At 38.2% G+C, this 21,373-nt stretch overlaps 1 protein-coding gene across 6 annotated transcripts in view; it reads left to right on the forward strand.

Moving 5' to 3' along the window:
- Nucleotides 1-21,373, forward strand: part of SRPK2 (SRSF protein kinase 2) — a 125,379-nt gene that overhangs the window by 20,472 nt on the left and 83,534 nt on the right. The window contains exon 1 of one of the 6 annotated variants that reach the window (XM_056514218.1): nucleotides 20,629-20,861. The exons of 4 other annotated variants lie outside the window; for them this stretch is intronic. In XM_056514218.1, the coding sequence (XP_056370193.1) occupies nucleotides 20,824-20,861 (38 nt within the window). In that variant the 5' untranslated portion in view covers nucleotides 20,629-20,823. Of the gene's footprint in view, nucleotides 1-20,628; nucleotides 20,862-21,373 lie in introns of those variants that run through there. One more of the 6 variants, XM_056514236.1, reaches the window with a different exon arrangement.

Raw genomic sequence — 21,373 nt, forward strand, 5'->3', positions numbered from 1 at the left:
ATTACATGTCAGATCTAAAGCAGATCAAAAATAAGAGAGTTTAACACTTGTGATGTCTTAAACAGAACAAATGTTATTTATTTTTTTATGCCTTCAGGTGATCGATCTCTGTACTACAGAATTTCCAAAGTGGATTTTTTTGTCAGACTCATGTGGATTGACAAAGCTTTTATTTATCTTTTACTATATGTGTTTTAGAAATTATTTAGTCATTTTGCCTTCTCTTGATACTCATTAGAGATGACTGAAGGTGCTAGTTCTTCTATATAGCAATATTTTTACATGAACTGTATAGTTATAAAGCTGAAGTCCCAATACATCATAGGTGAAAGCAAGTTTTTCCAGTTTTTTGGTAAGAAAATAACTAACTAATAATACCCTGTAAGTAAAAGGAAAAGATAAATTACTAGAAATGTTCTCAAGGTGTTTAAATTTGGAGCAGTATTTGATTTTTAGTCTGCCTTGCAAAAAAATTTTGGTTTGAACCTCATTACTTCAAAGCTTTTATCTGAAGGATTTCCCTGCTGGCAGTGATGTCAGCTTGCAGAACAGAAGCCACTGGTATAAGGAAGGGGCACTTGTACAGGAGCTGCCAAGCAGGGTCCTCCTAGAGCACAATGCACAGGGTTGCAGAGACCCTTAAGCTATCATATATTATACATGGTTTTTGTTCTGACATTGAGAATGATGTATTTTTTTAGTTTCATTTTTTCCCTATACCTGTATTTCATTTTGCAGAAGTCTAAAACTGGTGTAGTAACTTATCTTTCAGATAATGGTAAGCTTTGTAATTGTTTTCTGTAAATAACACTGAACATTGGTGATAGCTCACCATATGCCAGCTCTCCAACAGAGAAAAATACTCTGCATTCTCTAAAATTGCCCTCTTTGTAGGTTTTATATTCTTTCCTTTGCTGCCTTCTTAGAAGAAATTATGGGCTGAGGGCTCTTGAAGCTGTTGAAAATTTTTCACTCAGGGTAACTCCTGGATTCCCTCATCAGTATCAGCAGTTCAGAATTTTGAGATGTGCCCTTCCCATAGGAAAAAGTACCTCAAGCACAAACGCGAGTCTGGGAATTGCTTGTGATATTTAATTCCAAGAGAAGGACAGCTGTTCTGCACATCTACATTATTGTATTCTTTGACTGTAATGATTATATATACAGTAGTCAATTAATTTTTAGGTAATTACAGGAACTATTGCTTTGAAAATTGATTCCCTTAAATGTGGCCTTCCATTGATGCATCTACAAATATTAAAGCACTATCCTGTGCAACCCTGTCCTGCTAGGTTTCGGAAGTTTATATTTCTGCCTTTTTACTTACCTTCTTTATTTTTAATGGGATATAGATTAAATACAGGACCTGAGATTCAGGGTTCTATGCACACTACATGCAAGCATAAAGCCATTAGAATCTGCATAAACTTTTTAACATAAGTGTTGCAGTTGTCCCTAAGATTTTGATCTCTCTGACAGCTGCACTGAAGACTCAGTGGTTTGAGTAATTTCATTCTATGTTATTTTTCTCACTTCTAGATCTTTTCTCATTGAACTTGTTTTAATTGATTGTCTTGATGGTAGAAAAGCAAGAACCTGGAGCTGGTTTGTCCTGATGATTTCACACTCATCCATGTGTTGATGACTATTACAATTTAAAGTCTTTGGGGGCTCTTAGTGAGCAGATAGTGCTTTTGACAGTAATAATGCAATGAATCATTACATTTAATTAGCATAATTTGATTTAAAACAGGACTTCCTGCTCAAGAATGAGAAGCAATCAATAGACAAAGGTTTTGATCTTCATTTATTAGCTGGTATTTCTTTCTAGAAAATCATTAGGTGTATGACTTTTGATTTTTGGAGGGTTTTTAAAAAAAGATATAAAGTTGTTTAATTTTTCTTCTGCATGATTTGGCAAGCCACATACAGTTTGAAATTCTGCATGCCAAATTTGTTCTTCAAGTGATGCTTAGCACCCTCTAGAGCAGATTCAGAGTGAAGGTTGGAGTGGATGAAGGCTACTTGCATCTCTGTTATTGAAGAATCTGGAAAAGTGACCTGTAATCATCTTTTGGAGAACTAGTTGAGTAATTTAGCATCTTTTGTGTTTTGGATTTAGCTGCAGAAAGGAAATGCTGACTGGTCATGTGACATTGTTGATAATTACTAGCAGTCAGTGACACTGCAGTTGCCCACTTCATGATACAGAAATGTGTGATTCCAGAAAAGCATTAGAATATAAATGAATGGCAACAGTTTCTCCATATTGCTGCATACATAGAGGCAAAAACCAGATAGTGTTAAATATATGCAGCATTGTTTTAAAGGTAAAATAATACTGAGATATCCTACTATTCAGGCATATAATTAAGTGAATATAGAATTCAGTAGAGATTTAAAGAAATGCACATTTATGTAAGAAATCAATGTAGTTTTGTCATCTAGTGAAGTCATAAAGCCAATAACAGGAAGGTATTTAAAAGCATATGGTTCTAGAAGACACAGTCATTTAATGCATAGTATTTTTCCTATTCCTGCTCTGAGGCACTGCAGCAAGATTATTACCAATCCCTTTTTCAAATTTTGCATAACATTAATTCCATATGTTAAAGAACACTGTGCTGCTAAAGATACCATACTGCAGACGAAGTTGTCAGACTGCTGGTTCATTCCTTGTGAAGTTAGTGGGGAATCATGAAAGCTCTTATTAAAAGAATTAAGAAAACCCCTAGAGTGCATGATATTGTGCTGTGACTTAAGGTACAAGATGCAAAAGAGCATCTTAATTGAGGCTGGGAGCACTAAAATCTATTTATATGCTAAAAGGCAGCTTCTCAAGTGGGTAGAAGAATTTAGTGAGAAAGGAAATATGTATACCTTATCTGCCAACTTGATCACTGCAGGATCATCCCCTTGAGTCCTTCCAAGAAGCATACACAATGAATTCTATTTCTTATTTTGACTGAAGTATCCTTTCAAAATTTCTTCATCAACATTTGCTCTAAACTGAGCTAGATTATTTTTTCCCCTGTTATCTTCTCTAGCCCCCTGTGTTCCTCCCTCATGTGCAAATCTGATTGCATCATCTGTCTCTTCATATCTGTCAGCATTGAAAGCCTTGCCCACTCATTCCTTATCTCCTGTAAATGCTCCATTCTTCTTCCCATGGTGTTCCTGTCCTATAAATACCCTTCATCACCAACATTTGTAGCTGCTGCACTCATCTTTTTCAACCTCCTTAGCCACTTCTGCCATCATACCCATAAGGAGTTGAGATGATGATGGATTTGGTTGGCAGTTGCATTACTCTGATGATAAATGTTACTTGTGTAGATGCACTTACAAATGCTTTTATCTCACCATGCTTGCCTTCTCTTTCCCCCATGGCACACTCCTTGTATTCTTAGCCTGTAAGCTCTTCATTGTTTTTATATGGAACAGTATGTTCTAACCCTAACTGAGGGTAATGTAATGTAAACTCTATATAAGGATACTTCATTATTATGTAAGATGTTTTGGCTGGTGTAGAAAGGATCCTCAGTGTTTGCTGTGAATTGTGTCTGATGGCAGTGTTGGAGCTAGAATATGAAAAACTGGAGTCTTAGTAGGCTTTGAAGTCTGTCACAAATGCTCCATGGCTGTAATGCTGAAGGAGATAAAAATAAGGTCTTACTTAGCATGAAAATGTATCTTAAAAAGGCTTTAATACTGTAATGTAGATATGTATTTGGAGCATGCTTATGCTTGCATTTCTTTGTGAAGGTACAGAAAGTACTTAGAAATGTGCAAAGAGAAAGAAAGTGATTTTAATTGGGAGGCAGCACAATAGTCCTCAAAAGAGAAACATGTCTGGGATCTCCCTGAGAGCTGGCACTCTCCACAATCACTGGAAAAATGTGCATTTTGAATTTTGAATGATCTTATGCTACAATGTTGTGTCAATAAATCAAATATATCCTGGTACTTATTGGTCATGGTTGTGGTTTTTTGAGGAACTGTGTGCAGTACAGCTGTCTCTGAGATGAAAGGAAAGCAGTGCTTCAAGAGCATCATCAGTGCCAAGTGTCCTCTACAGCATTTTGCTTACAAAGAGAGAGAAGGCATTATTATAATCAGTCTGCCCTGAGGAATGCTGCAGGAAAAAGATGACTAATGATTTTTATCTTTTTTTTAAACAGTAAAGCAAACTGCAAAGGAACAGGGCTTACTAGAGGGATTTAAACATGGACTGTAATAAAATATTGATTTCAACTTGTTTTGCTCTCTGCCACACTAATGAATGTTTTCATTGTCCAAATGAGTCTTGCAGGGCAGAACCCAGGTCACTGATGAACATCTCTTCTTCTAGAGAGCCAGTCTAGCTCTGTGGGCATAGCAAGGCTGAAATGGTTCTTGTCTCAGCATTGGAAACGTGGTGAAACCTGCTTTGAGCCCTTCAAACATGGAAAACATCAGACTGAATGACAGTCAGTGAATATTACTTATTCAGGAGCAATATTTTGGTAGCTGTGGGATACATAGCTTTGTGTTTGAAGATGGAAAACACAGCTATTCACCATGCTTGCTTTCCTCATTCATACATAACAATTTACTTATTCTTTTCTATTTAGTACAAAGTTGCTGTTTTTGGAGCCAGTCACACCACCACCATCATGTAATGAAGCTATTTGAGAAAATGAACAATATGAAGGAGACTACTAGTTTAATATACATGTTCTGTGAGCACATTCTGTCTGGGCAGATCTTAATAGGTTAACACACAGCCTAAAATGTATAAGTAATCTATTTGGTATAAAAAAAAAGTGTGAAGGACAAGATAAAAAAAAAAAGAGTCCTTGACATGATTCAAGACCACATACTCTCAATGAAGTAAGGAAAGACTAGTAAAAGCCTGCCAGAGGGATTAAGCTGGGGTTGTGATAAATGACACCACATGAGAGTAAATACATGCAGATCACAGGTTTGCTTTTGGCATGTGTTAGCAGCTAATGATATGCAGGATTTTATCTCTGCTAGTACCCCCCTAAGTATGGTCACATTTTAGTCTCATACTTGTGTCCATTTTAGCATTGCCAAAACCTCCTTGACTGCCAAAGAGGGACAAATCTTGGCTCTAAACTTTGAAATACTTAAGGCAAAATTTGTAAAATTAGTAGCAGTTTTGAATATTTGATGGTTGTGGCTGTCCAAGGACAAGAGGGAGGAGGCAAAAACAGGCTTTGGCCCAGTTGCACATAAACCAGACCTATACAAGTGATCAACTTAAGCATTTCTGGTATTTTGTAATGACTTAAGTGACTTGCAATGACCAAAAATTCCACACCTGTGTGAACCCTCTGCTCTTTCAGGCTGTTTTGCAAAACACTGATGTCCCTATCTCAGAGGAGAAGTTAAAAAAAAGCCAACAACCAACAGCAAAAAACAGAAAAGGGAAAAAAAAATGTAGAGGGAAACAAACTCACCCAGTTATCCTCCAGTTGACTAGGTTTTGTGGGTGCTGTGCCAGAAATGCACAAAAGGTAGTTAGGGTATGGCTGTATTTTGTGTGTGTTTGTTTTTAAACTCTGGTTATCTCATGCAATTATTCTTGTTTGGACACTCAGTACGTGCATGCTATCATCAGGAGTGTAATGGAGAGGTAATTTAAGCTGCTGTGGTGCCAATCTGTATGCATGGCACTATGCAAGGCATAAGCCAACCTGTGCCATTGCTAGACAGCCTCTCATTAGCTTCTTTAAAGATATTTCAGTGGGCTGACACTGCAGGTTAATTGGCAGAATAAAATCATTTATACTTTGTGACATGGTTTAATAATAAAAACTAGCTACAATTTAGGTAATATTTTCACTTTAGTGATCACACTCTAGGTTTGAATTCTAACTGTATCTTTATATTTTAAAATGCTGCATTATTTAATATAAGCATTTATTATAAAATGGTGAGTCAGGACAAAAAACACTACCTGTCAGCACTCTGGGATAGATTTTGCCACACAGCAAAAGATGACATCTTTCTTGATTGACCTATTTCCTCTTTTGCCTGTTACTCAGACTGTGGAAGATTCAATTTTATTCTATAGTTCAGCTGCCTGTTAGTGGATTTGTTAAAACCTTAGTTCATTGAATGGTTACAGGATTAAGTCTTCAATTGTTTGTTAAAATGTGCCCTATTATAAGATGCTTCTGTTTTTCTGATGAGGATTCTGTTCCTTGAACCTGCTGCATGTCTAAACCCTCATCTTCTGTCAGGAATTCACACACTTGTATGTGAACATATAGTGTGGTATTAGCTTCAAAGTTAAAAAAAACCAAAAAACCAGAAATGCACATCAGAGTTGAAAAGGGTCCATAATGGTTGCTGTGATGTGGCAGTATCCAGAGTTTTTCAGAGCCTGGCCCTGGCTGCAGAACACAGACTGGGGCCATACCTGTTCTGGAGCACTCATGCTCTGGAAACAACACAAGAGCTACACTGATAGTTCTTTTGTGCTGCCAACAGTAGCAGTATATTTATCACCCTGAAATTTAAAATTTTCTAGGACAGTAAATAAAAATAGTGATTCTGCAATGGTCTTTGCCCATCACAGGTTTTAAAAATTTGCCTTGGTAATCAGGAGTTTCATATGAATAGAGATTAGGGGCATTATAGGTCTGAAAATGTACTTACAGTCCTGTATGTGTCTCTTAATCCACAAATATATCTGCTTAGATTTATCCCATTTAATATCAGCCTGAGAGCATTTCTATCAGTATTTAAATTTCCCTGTGCTGTTGTGTACTTCCTTGTCTATCTTCCCATAGGAATTAAAAAAATAGCCCTTTTGTTACTTTGAATAAATATCTGAGTGATGATAAGAAGGAAATACAACAGAAATTTCTTTGTTCTTTCTTGTCTGCTTTTGAAAAATTATTTTTCTCAGCCAACATGCCTATGCAGTCTTCTTACAATTTTCTTTGAACTTTTATAAGCACTTCACTTTTTCTCCACTGATACTCTCCCTGGTTAGTTGTGCGTTTCCTGTTTTCAAGCTTTGTCATATCCATGTTATTTCCTTTTTTAATGAAGGTGAAATGTTGATGTGATTGATGACTTGCATCTGTGTAAGGGGATTTATATGCTACTGGAGGTATATTAGTACCTGTTCTAATCTTTATCATGTGTTGATTGCAGTGAATAACAGCAATTTAAAAAACTGAACAGCTGAGTGACTCTGCTGTTCAGCAAAAAACCATCCAAGCCATAGCCTTCTTTTCCTGTTTATGCCTTACAGAAGAAAAGTGAGTTGGAGTCATTAATACACAAAGATGGGTGATGTAAAGTGGTATTTTAATCCCATGTTAAATGACAACAGAAGTTGGTAACTGAGTGAAGATTATATGAATTGCTACAACTACCTGAACCTGTACAGTAGAAGTGGGATTCACTTGATCTCACGTGGCTATCTTCAGTGTAGGCATCCACATTCTGTCTGGTTATACACACTTCTTTATTGTTGGTGGGGAGATGCTGGCACTTGGAAGGATTCAGCCTGTTTGGAATTAGATTAACCAAGTAATGAGTTGAGCTCTCAACATAGGCAATTTCCCTGACTATGGTAAAAGGAGCTTGGTAACTCAGATGAAGACACTAATATGCAGAATTTCTTTAATCTGTCTAGAAGTGAGTAGTTGAGAATTGTCATTGTGCCTGTTCAGTCAGTGGAACAAGTAGAACTGTAGGAAAGATGTTTTTTCCCCTCTTAAAAATAATGCTGATATCCTCAATGATCTTAGTAGTACACTAGGGATTTATACACCTACAAATGCTGGGTTTAGTAGCTTTTACAGCTGTTCCAGCTAGATTTTTAAGAGGACCTTTGGATTTAGACAAGCGTAACATGAAAGAATTTAATTTACACTTCTCCTTGTGGCCTTTTCTTTATCTAGTTCCCTTATGTGCTTTCTCAAGCATATTAACTGAGGGATGAAATAATTGTAATAATTATCTTAGAGGGATAAAGTCTGAATATTTTATCACTTTCAATCACTTTTCCTAATGATATCTCTAAGCAAAAATAAACCAGGGCAATGTTAAGTCTTGCCCTTTTTTTATTCTTGTTGCAGGAATGGTTTGCTGACTCACTTTGACTGGAAGTTTTTCCAACTTTAACATAGCAATTTGGGGGTTTTGCACATTTAAAAAATAAAAAGGCAAGCTCTTTTTCCTAGTCTTCTACATAATAAGCATAAAGAATACCTAATCAAAACTCTGAAGAAGATCCAATTTTTAAATGTGTATTTTACTTCTTGTTTCCATTATGTTATTGTACTTCCTTATTCACAACAGGCAAAAGCTGAATTTCTAATGTAAAAAAATATATGCTGCAGGTTCTCTAAATACAATTTGTACTCTCTTTAAGTCAGGTTAAATTGTACTCAATATATACCATATTTTCCAGTGTATAGAAATCTCCAAAACATGGTTTTAAATGTAAGGTGATGGGTGCAACTTGCAGATTTGCCATTTCCTCAGATGCTCTTGCATTGCTTAGTTGCTTGTTTGAGTAGAAGCAGCAGTGCAGGCGTGGGGGGAGAGTAGTAATGTCTTTAGTGTCATGACCTTTTGAGTGGAAAGCAGGTGTTATTTTCCACTGCATATTCTGGGGTGTCCTGTACACACTGCATAGAAAAGCACACTTCCTTAAAATATTCAATATGCTCTTGTTGTCCTTTTCTTTAACAACCTCTTTTCAGCTCACTTGAACACATTTGCTGCATTTAGTGCTTTCCCTCGCAAGTTTTAGTCCTCATCTTTTTTATTATGGTTTTCTTCCTACACTCTCCTGAGCTTTCTCATCCTTCTTTGTCTACTGTCTTCAGCTGTCTATTTTTGCCGTGGCAACATACCTTTTCTCCTTCTCTTTTGTTCCTTCTCTTTCTTCCAGAAAATTTTCTGTATTTTTCTATTGCTTCATTTTTCTCTGCTCTCAGTGATTTCTGCTCATTTTATTTTACTCCATGTGTTTCCCAGCAGTTTATGTACTCTTAATTTCTTTTCCTTCATGCAATTACTAATTAACATCTGAAGCTATATTGGTGATTATCATAACTTAGGAAAATCACATTGTTTTAGAATCAATTTGTTAGATGGTCTCTTCTTATGATGCTTGTTCATTGTTTCTCATTACAGGTGTTAAATACCAGGAGCAAATAAAGATTATATTAATGTAGTCACATTCCATGTTTCCCAAAGGTAGGGTGAAGTAGTAGTGACATTTGAAAATCCATAGTCTTTGAAGCGTGTTTCCTTCCTTGTATGGGTGCCAGGATGATCATTGGTGAGGTTTGTCTGGGCTAGACTTGCCAGTCCTGTTGAAACTTGAATAATCTGATATTCAAGCATGTATGTTCTGTGACTGTAAACTTAGATGCTTTAGGGAATGGTAAATAGGATAATGAAACTGGAAGAGAATTCAGGTTGTATGCTCTTTCATCAGGTTTTTTGTTTTATTCAACAAAGTTTTCAGTCTTTTTGCCTGTGTTTGTATAAAGGGAAATGCTCTAAGGATGCACCCTTGCTCTGAGTCCTCAGCAAAACCCAAAATAGTAGGTAGAGTGTTACTGCCAATCTGTCTTCCCATTTTCTTGTTCCTTTTGATGTCTTTGTGATTATCTGCATCGATTAGTTTCTAAAACAGCTTCCTTTAGCTCAGTAGGGTTTTATTTTTATGAGAGATGTAACTGACACTGTTGGCAGCCTGTTCAGCATTGTATATTTTTTAAACGTTGCTTTAACAACTGCCAAACTTAGGACTGGGTTGGTGAAAACCTGTCTTGCCAACAGTGAAGGCTGTGCCTTGTGTGGAGGGAAAGACCAGCACATGTAGAAGTCCTGAGTTCTGGTTTGAAGGTGCCATGGGCTGAGTTTGGGCACATGGCAGTGGTGCCAGGCGCTGGGTCACTCACAGCAGTCACCAGTGCAGGACAGGGAGTGGAGCAGGTGGAAAAGGCTGGGTGACAGGCTGGGTGATGTCCTGCACCTCCAGCACATCCCTCAATAAAATCTGCGTCATGCAGAGGGCCATGACATCACCACACGTGTGCAGAGTGGAGGGTGATTTCTCACCATCTACATCCATCAGTCTTTGCTCCAGAAGAAACTCCTTGTAGCCAGCTTTTAGGTAAGACAATAGCAGTTTTCTCATATGATTGCTGAATAAGTGATGGGGACGTCAGATGGAGAAGAGGAGAGGGTGTGAAAAGAAGAAAAGTAGAGCTAAAAAAAACAACCTTGAAAGTCTTAATGTTTTAAGAGGTAGGTTTGCAGGCCAGCCAAGAACACTTGTAGTTTTACATCAGCAGTGGCTGATTATGATACAATGTAGATGAGATATTAACGAACAACAGATAAAAAAGGCAAGCAGCATAGATCTAAATAGCTCTACTAATTGCAGGATCAGATCTCATCAGGTCTGGACAAACCTCTGCTTTATTCAAATACCTGCCTTATTGGGGTTGCTTTCAACTCTGTTCTTTCCTATACAAATATTTTGTCCTAAGTAGCCAGAATTTTCTTCTGATCAGATTTTTAAAAATTTCTTCTTCCCTTCTCATATCATGCAGCAAAAATTTATAAATACTTCTCCAGTTTCCTTTTCAGTCATTTACTGTTGTTGCATATATATAATGTTGATTTTAAAAAAGAAATCATCCCATTCCTTTGAAGAACAGAGCAAAAACTAATCAAGGGGATATTTTGACATGTATTTGCATGCATGTTGTATATTTTATTTATAAAATTGAAAATATTCCTAGAAGTCCTTCAGGTCTAGAAGGCTTTCACAGCATTCCCTTACCTGGAAATACTTCCTATTTTCTCTTTCCATTTTTGTGAACGTAGTATGTCCTTTATAATATTTCCAATTATAGATATTGACTACATGTATGTATTATGTAGTAGTTACATTCAGAATTAACAAAGACAAGCATGTGAGGAAGTAAAAGTATTTCCGTTCCTTACAAAATGGGAAGTGTAAGCTGGCTGAGTGCCAAGTTATCATTGTTGGGGTTTTTAGCATTTGTATCAGTTTAAAGGAAAAATCCCCAGAATTTTCATGTTGCTATGTAAACCCAGAGCACTGGCAATTAAAGAGTGAAAATGGTATATGTGAGAAAAACACTTGAAATATAATTAGATGGTTCCTCCTTTCGTGGGCACTGCATGCGTATTTAAAATTTGTCATCGTTACAATTTTATCTCTGGTAATAATTCTGAAATTTAATTTTTCTGTTACAGCTTTACTGATGATACTGTTTCCAAAAGATTAAACTTGATCAAGATATAATTTAAGAATAGGTAGATCCATTTATATAACTAAAAAATCTAAGATAATAAAACAATGCTGTATTAACAGAGAATAGTGTTTGTTCTCAGGCGTGATCATGACAGCTTTATTGTGGTTACTGGGTGTGTGTGTTGCAGTAGACAGATTTCCTTTGGTGCAGTGTCTCAGGGTTTTTCTGTTGTCAGTGGTGGTGGTGATGGCAGCAAGAAGGCACATCCACCTGTGAGAGGCAGGGGTGGCTGCAGTCAGCTCACAGCATTTACTGGAAAGTGGTGGTGCTTTCATGTTAAGTTTCTTCTGCAGTTGTGTGCTTTAGAGATAGCAAAGGTGTGTGCAGGGGCCACAGATCCAAAGCCTTTTCCTTGCAGTAGCTGATGTTGGTCTGACAGGCTCGAGGAGGATTTCAGAGCTTGCCCTTCAGCTGCAAAGAACATACTTTAAGGATGGCTGACTGCTCAAATACAAAATTTCAATGTTTGTTTAATACTGGGAAGGTTGCTGTGAAGGTTGCTTCCTATTTCATTCAATGGTGACTGATTCCAGAGCCTGTACTGCTGAGTGGGCATGGTCAGGCTTATTTACAGTGAATTGTGCCATGTCCAAATGTAGGTAAAGCCAGGAGTATGTGATGTTATTTGGTGAGTGTGGCATGGTACAGCTGCCATCAGTATCTTGTTTTGGCAATTTTCATGACTACTGAGGTTGTTCCTCTTGTTCTTATTTTTTAATGTAAAATCACTTTTTGTTTCCCTATTCTGCCCCATATTACCATATTATAAATAATATGGAACATTTTCTATGATGTTTTACAGAGACAGCTCTGTAACTTGTCCAATGCTCCTCAAGACTTGGACTTTGGGTAAGGTGATCACCATGTGGGCCCATGTCCTAGGGGGGCACAAGTCACTGCTAAAGTGAAAAGATTTTTGGCTTGCTTTGTGCTTGGGATGATGTGCTTTTTTGATGGAGCTTTTTTGAGAACTGCTTGTACTTTTATGAGCCCAGGAAAAGATGAAACAAGTCCTTTTCATGTCCTAGAAGAACAGGGCTGAGAATGTCTTTGCATCCAAAAATTCAAGGAGTATAAGAGCCTGGTTATCTGCTGGATAAGAAATGTCAAAAATATTGCAAGAATATTTGGAAAGACCGATTGTGTAGATACCGTGATAATAATCACAATATAAAACTTACTGAAAATCATATGGTGAATATGCTGTCTAAATACCTCAATTTAAAAATATTTCTACTATAAGGATTTCCAGATGAAAATTTTGTAAGGAAAAGTAAAAATATAAGGCTTTTTAGAACAGTGAATGATTCTGAAAAATAAGACTAAGAAGAAATTCTAACCTGAAGTTTAAGGTTATTACATGTATTCAATAACTGTGACCTCATTTAATCCTTTTGGGTAAATCATGTAGCTTCATCTCCTAGGAGAGGGAGGAATCTGTGTGCAAGATTTTATGAGTCACTGGTTTAGTCTTTATAAGGTAACATATGCTTGACTCAGTTTGGATGAATTGAAACCTGTTTTTTCTTTAAAACTGGAATTGTCATTCTGCTACATTAGAGCAATTTATTTTTCTTCTTGAATCTTGAAGAAAAAGCACATAATAACAAATGCTGGAAAAATAATAGCAGTTGAAAATTTGAACAGCACTTAAGACATTTAGGCAAATTATAGACCCAAAAGAAAATGCTATTATCAGAAGGATCCTAACACAGTAATAATTGTGCACTAGAATATAAAAGGAATAAATTTAAAATATTTTGAATTAGAAATCAGAAATCATTCACTCTGTCCATTGATTTAAAATAGTAAGGATTGTAAGGAGTTGTAAATAATTGATAGTAAGAAATTATGTAGTTTGAGGGTGTCTAACAGTCATTATTTTGCTGGAAGTTGAGTTTTTTTCAGCTGTAGCAGAAAAGCTATCACTGTATGCTCGGCAAACCACTTGCCTCTAGACAAGGTTTGGAAAATACAGCAAATTACTTACTGTGTTTTGTCTAACAGGGTAATAAGATTTTTATTCACTCTGTCTCTAGCTGCCTAATGCTCAGCTATTTTAATATGGAAATACATTTTTTTGCCTAGTAATAGGAAACAATTGGCAGCTGATTTTTAAAGAACAGAGGATATGTTTTAACATACTTAGAATATTTTGGGTTGGGTTGTTTGTTTTTCTTCCCCCTTAAAATTAATAAACTTGTAGGAATAAGCTTTCTGTTTTTTGGCAGCTCTAGGAAATGTTCTCCTCTGTCTCTGTCCCCTCCAAACAAAACCATTCTCATAAACCTTAAATACTTACAAAGTTCAGTACATCAATAATTAGGAAATAACAAGCACTGTTATAGTTGGGGTTAATAGTGCTTTCTTTGGTGCGCTTTCTGGTATTTAATCTGACAAGTAGTTATGTAAAATGAAGAATTTTTTTTCTTTGCAGAATGGCTTTTTTGTGAAAGCACAGATTCTCAAAGAAACTTTGGTCAGAGTTGTTTATTGGCCTGAGATGGGAGGAGGGAGGGAAAAGCAAAGTGATGCTAGGCATACCTCTGGTACAGAAAATGCTGCCAGACCCAGCAGAACTATGAGAGTGAAGAATTCCTCTTACTGTCGCCTTTGTGTTTCAGTAAGCACTTTATTAAGGAGTATTACAGTCTGGCAATAGATCAAATGCTGCATTATGCCAACGAAGCTTAGTTAAGTTATGTAGATGACTAAAAGAAATTCAAATTAATAGTTGTGTTTAACTAGTTAAACATAGATAATTCTTCCCTATGTACATAACGGGCCATTTATTGAGTAATTATAGCATATAGTAATGCTTGTCTTCTTAAATAGCTAATGCTTCCTCAAATTTATCTACAAACTTCCTTCAAAGTTATTAATATATATTCTGACTTTATTACAAATTCTTCAGAGGTGTGACTTACATGAATTATGTATATTTATTTATTTGGAAACTAATTATTTAAACAAGTAAAAGGCAAATTCATCTGTGCATTTTGTGGTTTTTTTCCCTTTTGGAGAAGCAGAAACATGCTTGACAGTATGGTGGACATTCTCAAACTTGTTTTCACTCTTGTGATCTGCAGTGTGTGATTCATTCCAATCACATTTCACTCCTTTCTGTATCCCATTTTTTCAGTGTCCTTCTCATGGTGAAGATTCAGCGAAATGAAGTTGTAAAATGATGGTACTGCTGTTGCTATTTTTCTTGAATAAAATGCCATGGTTCTGAAAGTTTTCAATAAATAGTCTTCCATTTTCTTCTGCAAAAATAAGGCAGCAACTGCAATTTAAGGTATGTACTGTCTTTCAGCTTTGGTCTCTCTGTTAAGAAGAGCAGTGCTAAGGAACTGGCAGTGTCATCTGCATGTGTAGGATGTCTGTCTTTAAGAATTGTGGTAGACTTAAGTCTTGGATACTAAGTGGGACTAAGCCATTTTGAAGCAAGACAGGTTTTTCCTTAGAGTATTTTGTGAACATATTATTTTTCAACCACAGCCCATGTGTGGAAAACTGTTTAGAAGGACAACAGTGATATTACTATGAATATGTTCTTTAAAAGTACCTGAGCATATGGTTCCAGTAGTTTTAAGTATATCAGAAATGTAGAAGGCAGTGGCTCTGAGATCACTAGAAGATCAGATGCTACATATACTTTCTCAAAAACCTCAAAAGAGTCAATACTGTTCATATTAAGTCCATTTAATGTACCTGTAGATACTGAGTAAATTCATCTTCCCCTTTGTGCGAGGGAAAATGAAAGACTTTAAAAAAAAATTCTATAATTTTTTTTCCCATCATTAGGTATTGACTCCTATATATTGCCTGCCAAGCTGAGCATGAGCAGGACCCAGCTGTAGTTGAACTTGTGCAGTGTATAGAAAAAAACTTCCCTTTGTAACTATTATCTGGTCCCTAGAACTTGGGTGTGGGACAAGGAAGTGTTTCTTCAAATGTGCTTTACATTCAGACAATGACTAAAACATGACTCTCACAAAATGTTTAAAATTTAAAGACTTTTTCTAATACATTTCTTTAGAAAAGGAGAGTTTATCATTTGGAAGTAAACAGTTTCTTAAAAGGGTGATTCTAGTATTTCAAGTATGGTATAACCTTAGAAGTTGTATTGTAATTTCCTCATGCTCTGAGCAGGAATATTATTTAACATATTGAAGAGGAATAATGCTAAGAATAAAAATGTTATCTCCTCAAGAGGAGATTGCAGACAGTTTTTCTGTCATTTATTCTTCAGTGAGGCAGTCACTGGCTTGTGTATCAGTATGGATGTGAATGTTATGCATGAGAGACCTGAGAAGTCCATAAAGCTACTATTTTTTTCCCTCACTTCAAAAGCTTAGTAACATATGGAAGATGATTTTATTTTACGGCAGTTATACTCTTTCTTCATGCTTCCATACTACTCCATTTAGTATTTATATGCTTATCAAATTTAGGCTTCCTCTCTGTGGCATTTGAAACCCCTGTTTTAATCACACAGCCTGTGATTCTAGCAGTCTTTTAGAACTATTTATTTTAGAAGTACATGATCTAAAATATACAAAGCAGTGACCCTCTCAAGTTGTGTGCAAAGCTATTTAATTTTGTCTGGGGTCCAGTGCCTCATCAGGAGAAGTTAAATTTATTGCCTTTTGTGCTGCTTAGGATGTCACTTGTACAACAGTTATCCAAAGCTGAAAACATAGATCTGCCCACACAAAATCACATTACTGATACCAAAATTTATAGTTCATTTCATGACTTCAAGGCTGAAAAATTACTTAGTCAGTTTGATTAATTTGATTTGTTTAATGATTTCAGATCTGTCTTCATAGATTCATTTGGGAAGCAGGACTATTTCTTCTAACAGTAACACTGGAAGTAGTTAACTTGCAGTAGGATGAGGGTTTTATAGGCAAATTACAAGATCCCAGCAGCTGTAGCTGTGATGAAGGGATGGAACATTTAGTGGAGACTAGACTAGGATGGATATTGATAAGGAAGTACATGTTTAAAGATAGTGTAGAAGAGAGGCTAAAAGCACTTCAGGCTTATGTCCTAACATATACATCACACAGAAAATGGAAGAAAAGTGTGAAACCTGCTAGTTTATGATCAGATTAGACTAACAAAATGTGTGGATGATCCTACCTATTAATTAAAAATGAAGTATATTTTTCTTGCATCTGTTTAGTATAATATTTATTTTTAAAAGGATATGTGGGAACTTGTATGGGTTTACATTGCAAAAAAATTGAAGGTGCTTATGTTTAAATGCTACTTTGTCTCTTCCTTTGCTCCCAAAAGGTATGGGGGTGATGGGAGGAAGAAGCTGTATTAGTTGAGTTCTGCAACAGTGGATCTCTGCCCTGGATAAATTCAATGCATGCACTGTCAGTAGGATATTTTAATCTTGACTGATGAACATGAGATAATCTGTTTGTGGTAGACATGATTAAATTTTTAGTGAAACAGTGACTTCTGTCAGTTGACTTGGAAATTGTGGTGACTCTGATATCTATCCATATGTCACAGGGAACAGTTTGTGCAGTGCTATATACCTTGTCCACACTTTTCCATCTGTGCTTAAACAGCAGCTGGGATTTTTTATTTTCTTTTATTGTGGAGAGCTCTTGTGTGTTTTTTTTAATTGCTAAAACAAATAAACAAAACTCCAGTCTAATTCTGCTCCTCTGTTCTTTTTCCAGATTTTATATATATCCCTCAGAGATCCCTAGTTCCCACATCAATTTTTTTGTTCTTCTTTCACATTGCTGAAATAACAGAATTTCTCCATCTTGTGTGGAAAGATTCTTCCCTTATAATTTCTGAGGTGGTTTGTTCTAGATTTGATGCGGAGACATCAGGTTGCCTGGAGCTTTTGGCATGATGCTCTCCAACAAATCCCCTGTGAGTTTAGAAACTGTCTACATCTCTTTCTAGGACTCTTCTCTCCGTTTTCCCAAGCCTCTGTTTTTTTTTTATTTTTTGGCATAGCAAATGCCTTCCTGCTTTAACTTCATCTGATGCCTTTTTCTCCTGTCTGAGCATATCAGAGAAGGCAAACATCTAGGCTAAAAAACCCTAAAACAATAGTTAGTTTCTGCTTTGCTTTGGTTCAAAAAAAATAACAATCATGATGATTAGGAAGCCATTTTGGGCAGTGTAGAATCTTTCTGGTTTTTGTTTTTATTTAATCACAGCTTGAATAGTATGGCTTTAGAGACTTAGTGTATCTGCTTCTCTCAGGCCTTGGCTGAGAGCCAGTTGTCTGCCACTTGATCTGTACACAGTGCAAAATTACTCAAAGTGGGCTGATGGAGTGCATGGAATGACTGAGAAGTTGGTGACAATGATACTACCCCATACCTGAATTTATTGTTATTTTGTAGCTGAAAAAATTTACTGCATTAGCTGCTGCTTTGAGATGTGCAAGCCCTAATTTTCATTTATCTTCAGCTTTTATTCAGTCAGTGTTATGATCTGTTCAGGATGTGGTTCTGTGTAGAGTGCTGTCTTTTTTGTGGCCTCAGAAATTAGGACAACCCAAAACTCTTCAGTGAGGATGTAAATGCTTGGTCATTAAGCAGAGGTTCACTGTACCTCTGGGTGCTGATCAGTTATTGAATCCACTCATGAAACCTATTGAAGGTGTGGTTCTTTGAACCTGTAAGATCTATACGTCCTGAATGGCCCAGCACTTGCCTTTGTGGCACTATGGTTGAGGTAAACTGAAAGGGGAAATGTTAGCTCTGTGTTAGGTTGGGGGGTCTTGAACCAAGAAACTTCCAGGAAGAGCTGTTCAGTTGTAAAACTTTACTTTTTCCTCTTTTCTTTCGTTGTTACTTTAACAAATACTGCTGTAATTTTCATTCTTCTGGATGCAAAGGCTGCTAGAGTGGCACTATGGTGACTGCAGTTTGAAGGGTTTTTCCTGTTGTGTTAATTCTGTAAATGATCCCAGAATTCTGGATATGTAATTTATAAATAATCAAAATAAACAAATGGGAACGTTGCTGTTTCTGCAGCCATTGTTCTTTTATTGCCTAAAGGCACTTAGTGTAGAACTCATGTGTCTTATTTTGGTGATATTATTCCTACTATCAGTTTTGTATGAGGAGTGATAGTGATGGTACCAGCGTGAGTTTACTGGTGCAGTATAGATGTGTAAAGGTCCAGGTTTACTTTTAAAAACGAACAAAAGGGACCCACTTGTAAAAATCTCAGGTAGCAGAGACAGAAGATTGGTAAATCCTAAATAAGAAAATATGTCAAATTGACAGAATAGAAACAGAGGAAAGAAAAACCCCAAAACCTTGTGATGAGCGTTATCTAATTGTGGCATAGAAAGATCATTAAGACATTAGAGTTTATTTTTCCTGTGAGGTCTCATTTTATTTAAATTCTTCTTGCAGCTATATTAAGTAAGCCTTTGTTGTCATTTGGTTACTAAAAGTAAAATTAAATTATGTGATGTAATACCATCGTGGAGAAATATCTGTGCATCATGTAGAGAATCCAGGGACTCAAAGTTTGAAGTAACTTTTATCTTAGATTTTGTTTTAAACATCTCATAGTGTAATGTTAGCAATAAAGTCTTAGTATAATAATCTCTCATCATCCATTGCAAAGCCTATGTGGAGTCTTAGGGAATAAATAATTTGATCACTTCGTTCCAAACTCTGTGGATTTTGTTTTGCTGTAAAATCATGCCTTGTTAATATCTTTTTATGTAATCAATTTTCATTTTTAAGCATCTTCAGAAGGATTTAAAAATGTGTTGGACTTTGAAATTGACGACCATATTTGTAGTCAGTGTCAAGGGTCTGTGGTAGGGAAATGAACTTCAGTTCATCACTGCGTTGGGATGTGAGTCTGGGTGTGCAGAGAGGTATCCTGGTAGCTGTGACTGTAGGACAACTTGCTGCCTGGGATGGACAATGGTGAAAGAAGTTTTTTATGGTACTTGCAGTCATGCAGTGGAGCTAGCTGTGAATTGACATTTCACAGACATGTTTTCAAAGATCTGAGAAGCATCTACTTTGGATGTGAGAACAGAGATACTACTTGGAGGCTCCTCCAGTCAGTATGTTTTGGGAAGAACAAGTGGCATATGCTTAAAAAGGTGATGATCACTTGCTAGCTTGCAAGCCTTCCACTAGAGCATGAGTGATAAACTCATTCAAATAGTAATAATATTTTTGTAACTTTAGTTGGAAAAATCAATACATCTAGTTACCCAGCTTCTCTTCTGTTTTCAGAAAGTTCTGTGGCTTTGTACCTGAGATCTGTGTGAAGAGAGGATGAAAGTCAGGTTGGTTGTCTTCCATTGTGGAATGGTTAATCCCAAACAGTTCAGGTTTACTGCGGCTGTTAACAAGTGGCCATAATGTTGCTCAGGTCTTACCAGTATTACCATAGGTGGCACTACGGTCTCTGATGAGGAAATGATCTTAAAATGATGCTCACATCCCTGTCTTCTTCGTTCTTTAGGTTTTTTAGGTTACAAACCTCTTGGCTCCAGAGCTCCCGGTGAATTGACTTTTCAGCAGTCTCTGTTCTGCTTTGACACGCTTGTGAAGCGAGTGGCAGGGTGATCTCCCCTTGGTGCCAGCACGCCGGGGTCGGTGCCGGTAACAAGGCACGAGCCCAGGCCTTACAGGTGCTGGGTTGGTGATCACAGAATGTCAGCACGTGCTGAGCTGGAGGGACCAGGTCATCCAGACCAGCTCCTGGCCATGCACGGCACCATTCCCTAGAGTCACACCCGGTTCCTGAGAGCATCGTCCAAACGCTTCGTGAGCCCTGTCAGGCTTGGTGCTGTGACCATTGCCTGGGGAGCCTGCTCAGTGCCCAGCACCCTCTGGGAGCTTTACTAGATATTAAAAAAAAGAAAAAGAAAGGGAAATTAAACATTGCTTTTCTAAGTGTATTTGGGAGACATTAGAGGCAGACCACTAAAAACCAAAATCCAGGTGTGCCTAGCGTTTTCCACGTCTGGTTTCTCACCCGTGTGTGAAAGTCGTGATTTAATACCTCCCTTTTTGTGACAAAAATGATTCAAAGAGCCATATTTTTCAGGGCTTTTGATCTGGATGCTTTCGCGGGTGTGCAGTACCTCTTAGCAAGGTACCGGGGAAGACGATCCGTGCCGGGAATCCTTTATTTCGGCGTTTTTCCCCTCAGCGGGCACCCCCCGCGTCCCCCCCGCCGGCGGCAGCGGTGGCGCGGCCCCCGCGGTGCCCGCGCGGGCTCGGGCGCGGAGCGGCGCCCCCCGCTCGGCGATGGTTCCGCCCGCCGTGCGCGGTCATGTGCGCGGGCCCGGCCCTCCGAGCGCGGCTGGGCGGCCTCGCACAGCGCCGCGTCCCGGGCCTCCGGCGGACAAAAGGGCGCAGGGAAGCGAGACCTCCGGAAGGCGAGGGCAGGCGCTGTCGGTGGTGAACGTTTTCTGATTTTTCCAGAAATCAAGCAGAAGACTGAGCTGCTGATGTCAGTTAACTCTGAGAAGTCGTCCTCTCCAGAAAGGTACGGCCGCCTCCCCGTCCGCATGAACGCGGGGCTTCTCGCTCTGCCTCCGCGGGGCTGCTGGCATTCATTGTCCGCGTGCTGCATGCCGGGTCTCCCCCGTGCCCGCCCAGGCTGCCCTGCCGAGCTCGGCGCGGTTCTGCGGGTGCCGGCTGCGGCCGGAGCCCGGCGGTGCAGCGTGCGGGGCGGGCGGGCTGCGCTGCCTGCGCTGCCCGGGCTGCGCTGCGGGCGCGGACCCCGCGCTGTCACGCCAGCGGCAGCGCTCGGACCGCGCCGCTCCACATGGCTGGCAAATGCAACTTGGTGAAGCCTTCCGTGCCCTGCTATGTGGCAAAGGGAGTGTCCTCTGGAAAGTAGCTCAGGAATCGCAAATCCCCCTATTAGTCACATTCTGTAAGATAGATGTGATCCCTGTTCAAGTCTGTGCTAGGAAATGGAGCAGTCTCTGCATGCAGTAATGGTTCATGCCTGCAGGTAAGGACGAAATGACTCAGAAGTGTTTTTAAAGCAAT

This window comes from Oenanthe melanoleuca, chromosome 1A, assembly GCF_029582105.1.
Source record: "Oenanthe melanoleuca isolate GR-GAL-2019-014 chromosome 1A, OMel1.0, whole genome shotgun sequence".
Taxonomy (NCBI): Eukaryota; Metazoa; Chordata; class Aves; order Passeriformes; family Muscicapidae; genus Oenanthe; species Oenanthe melanoleuca.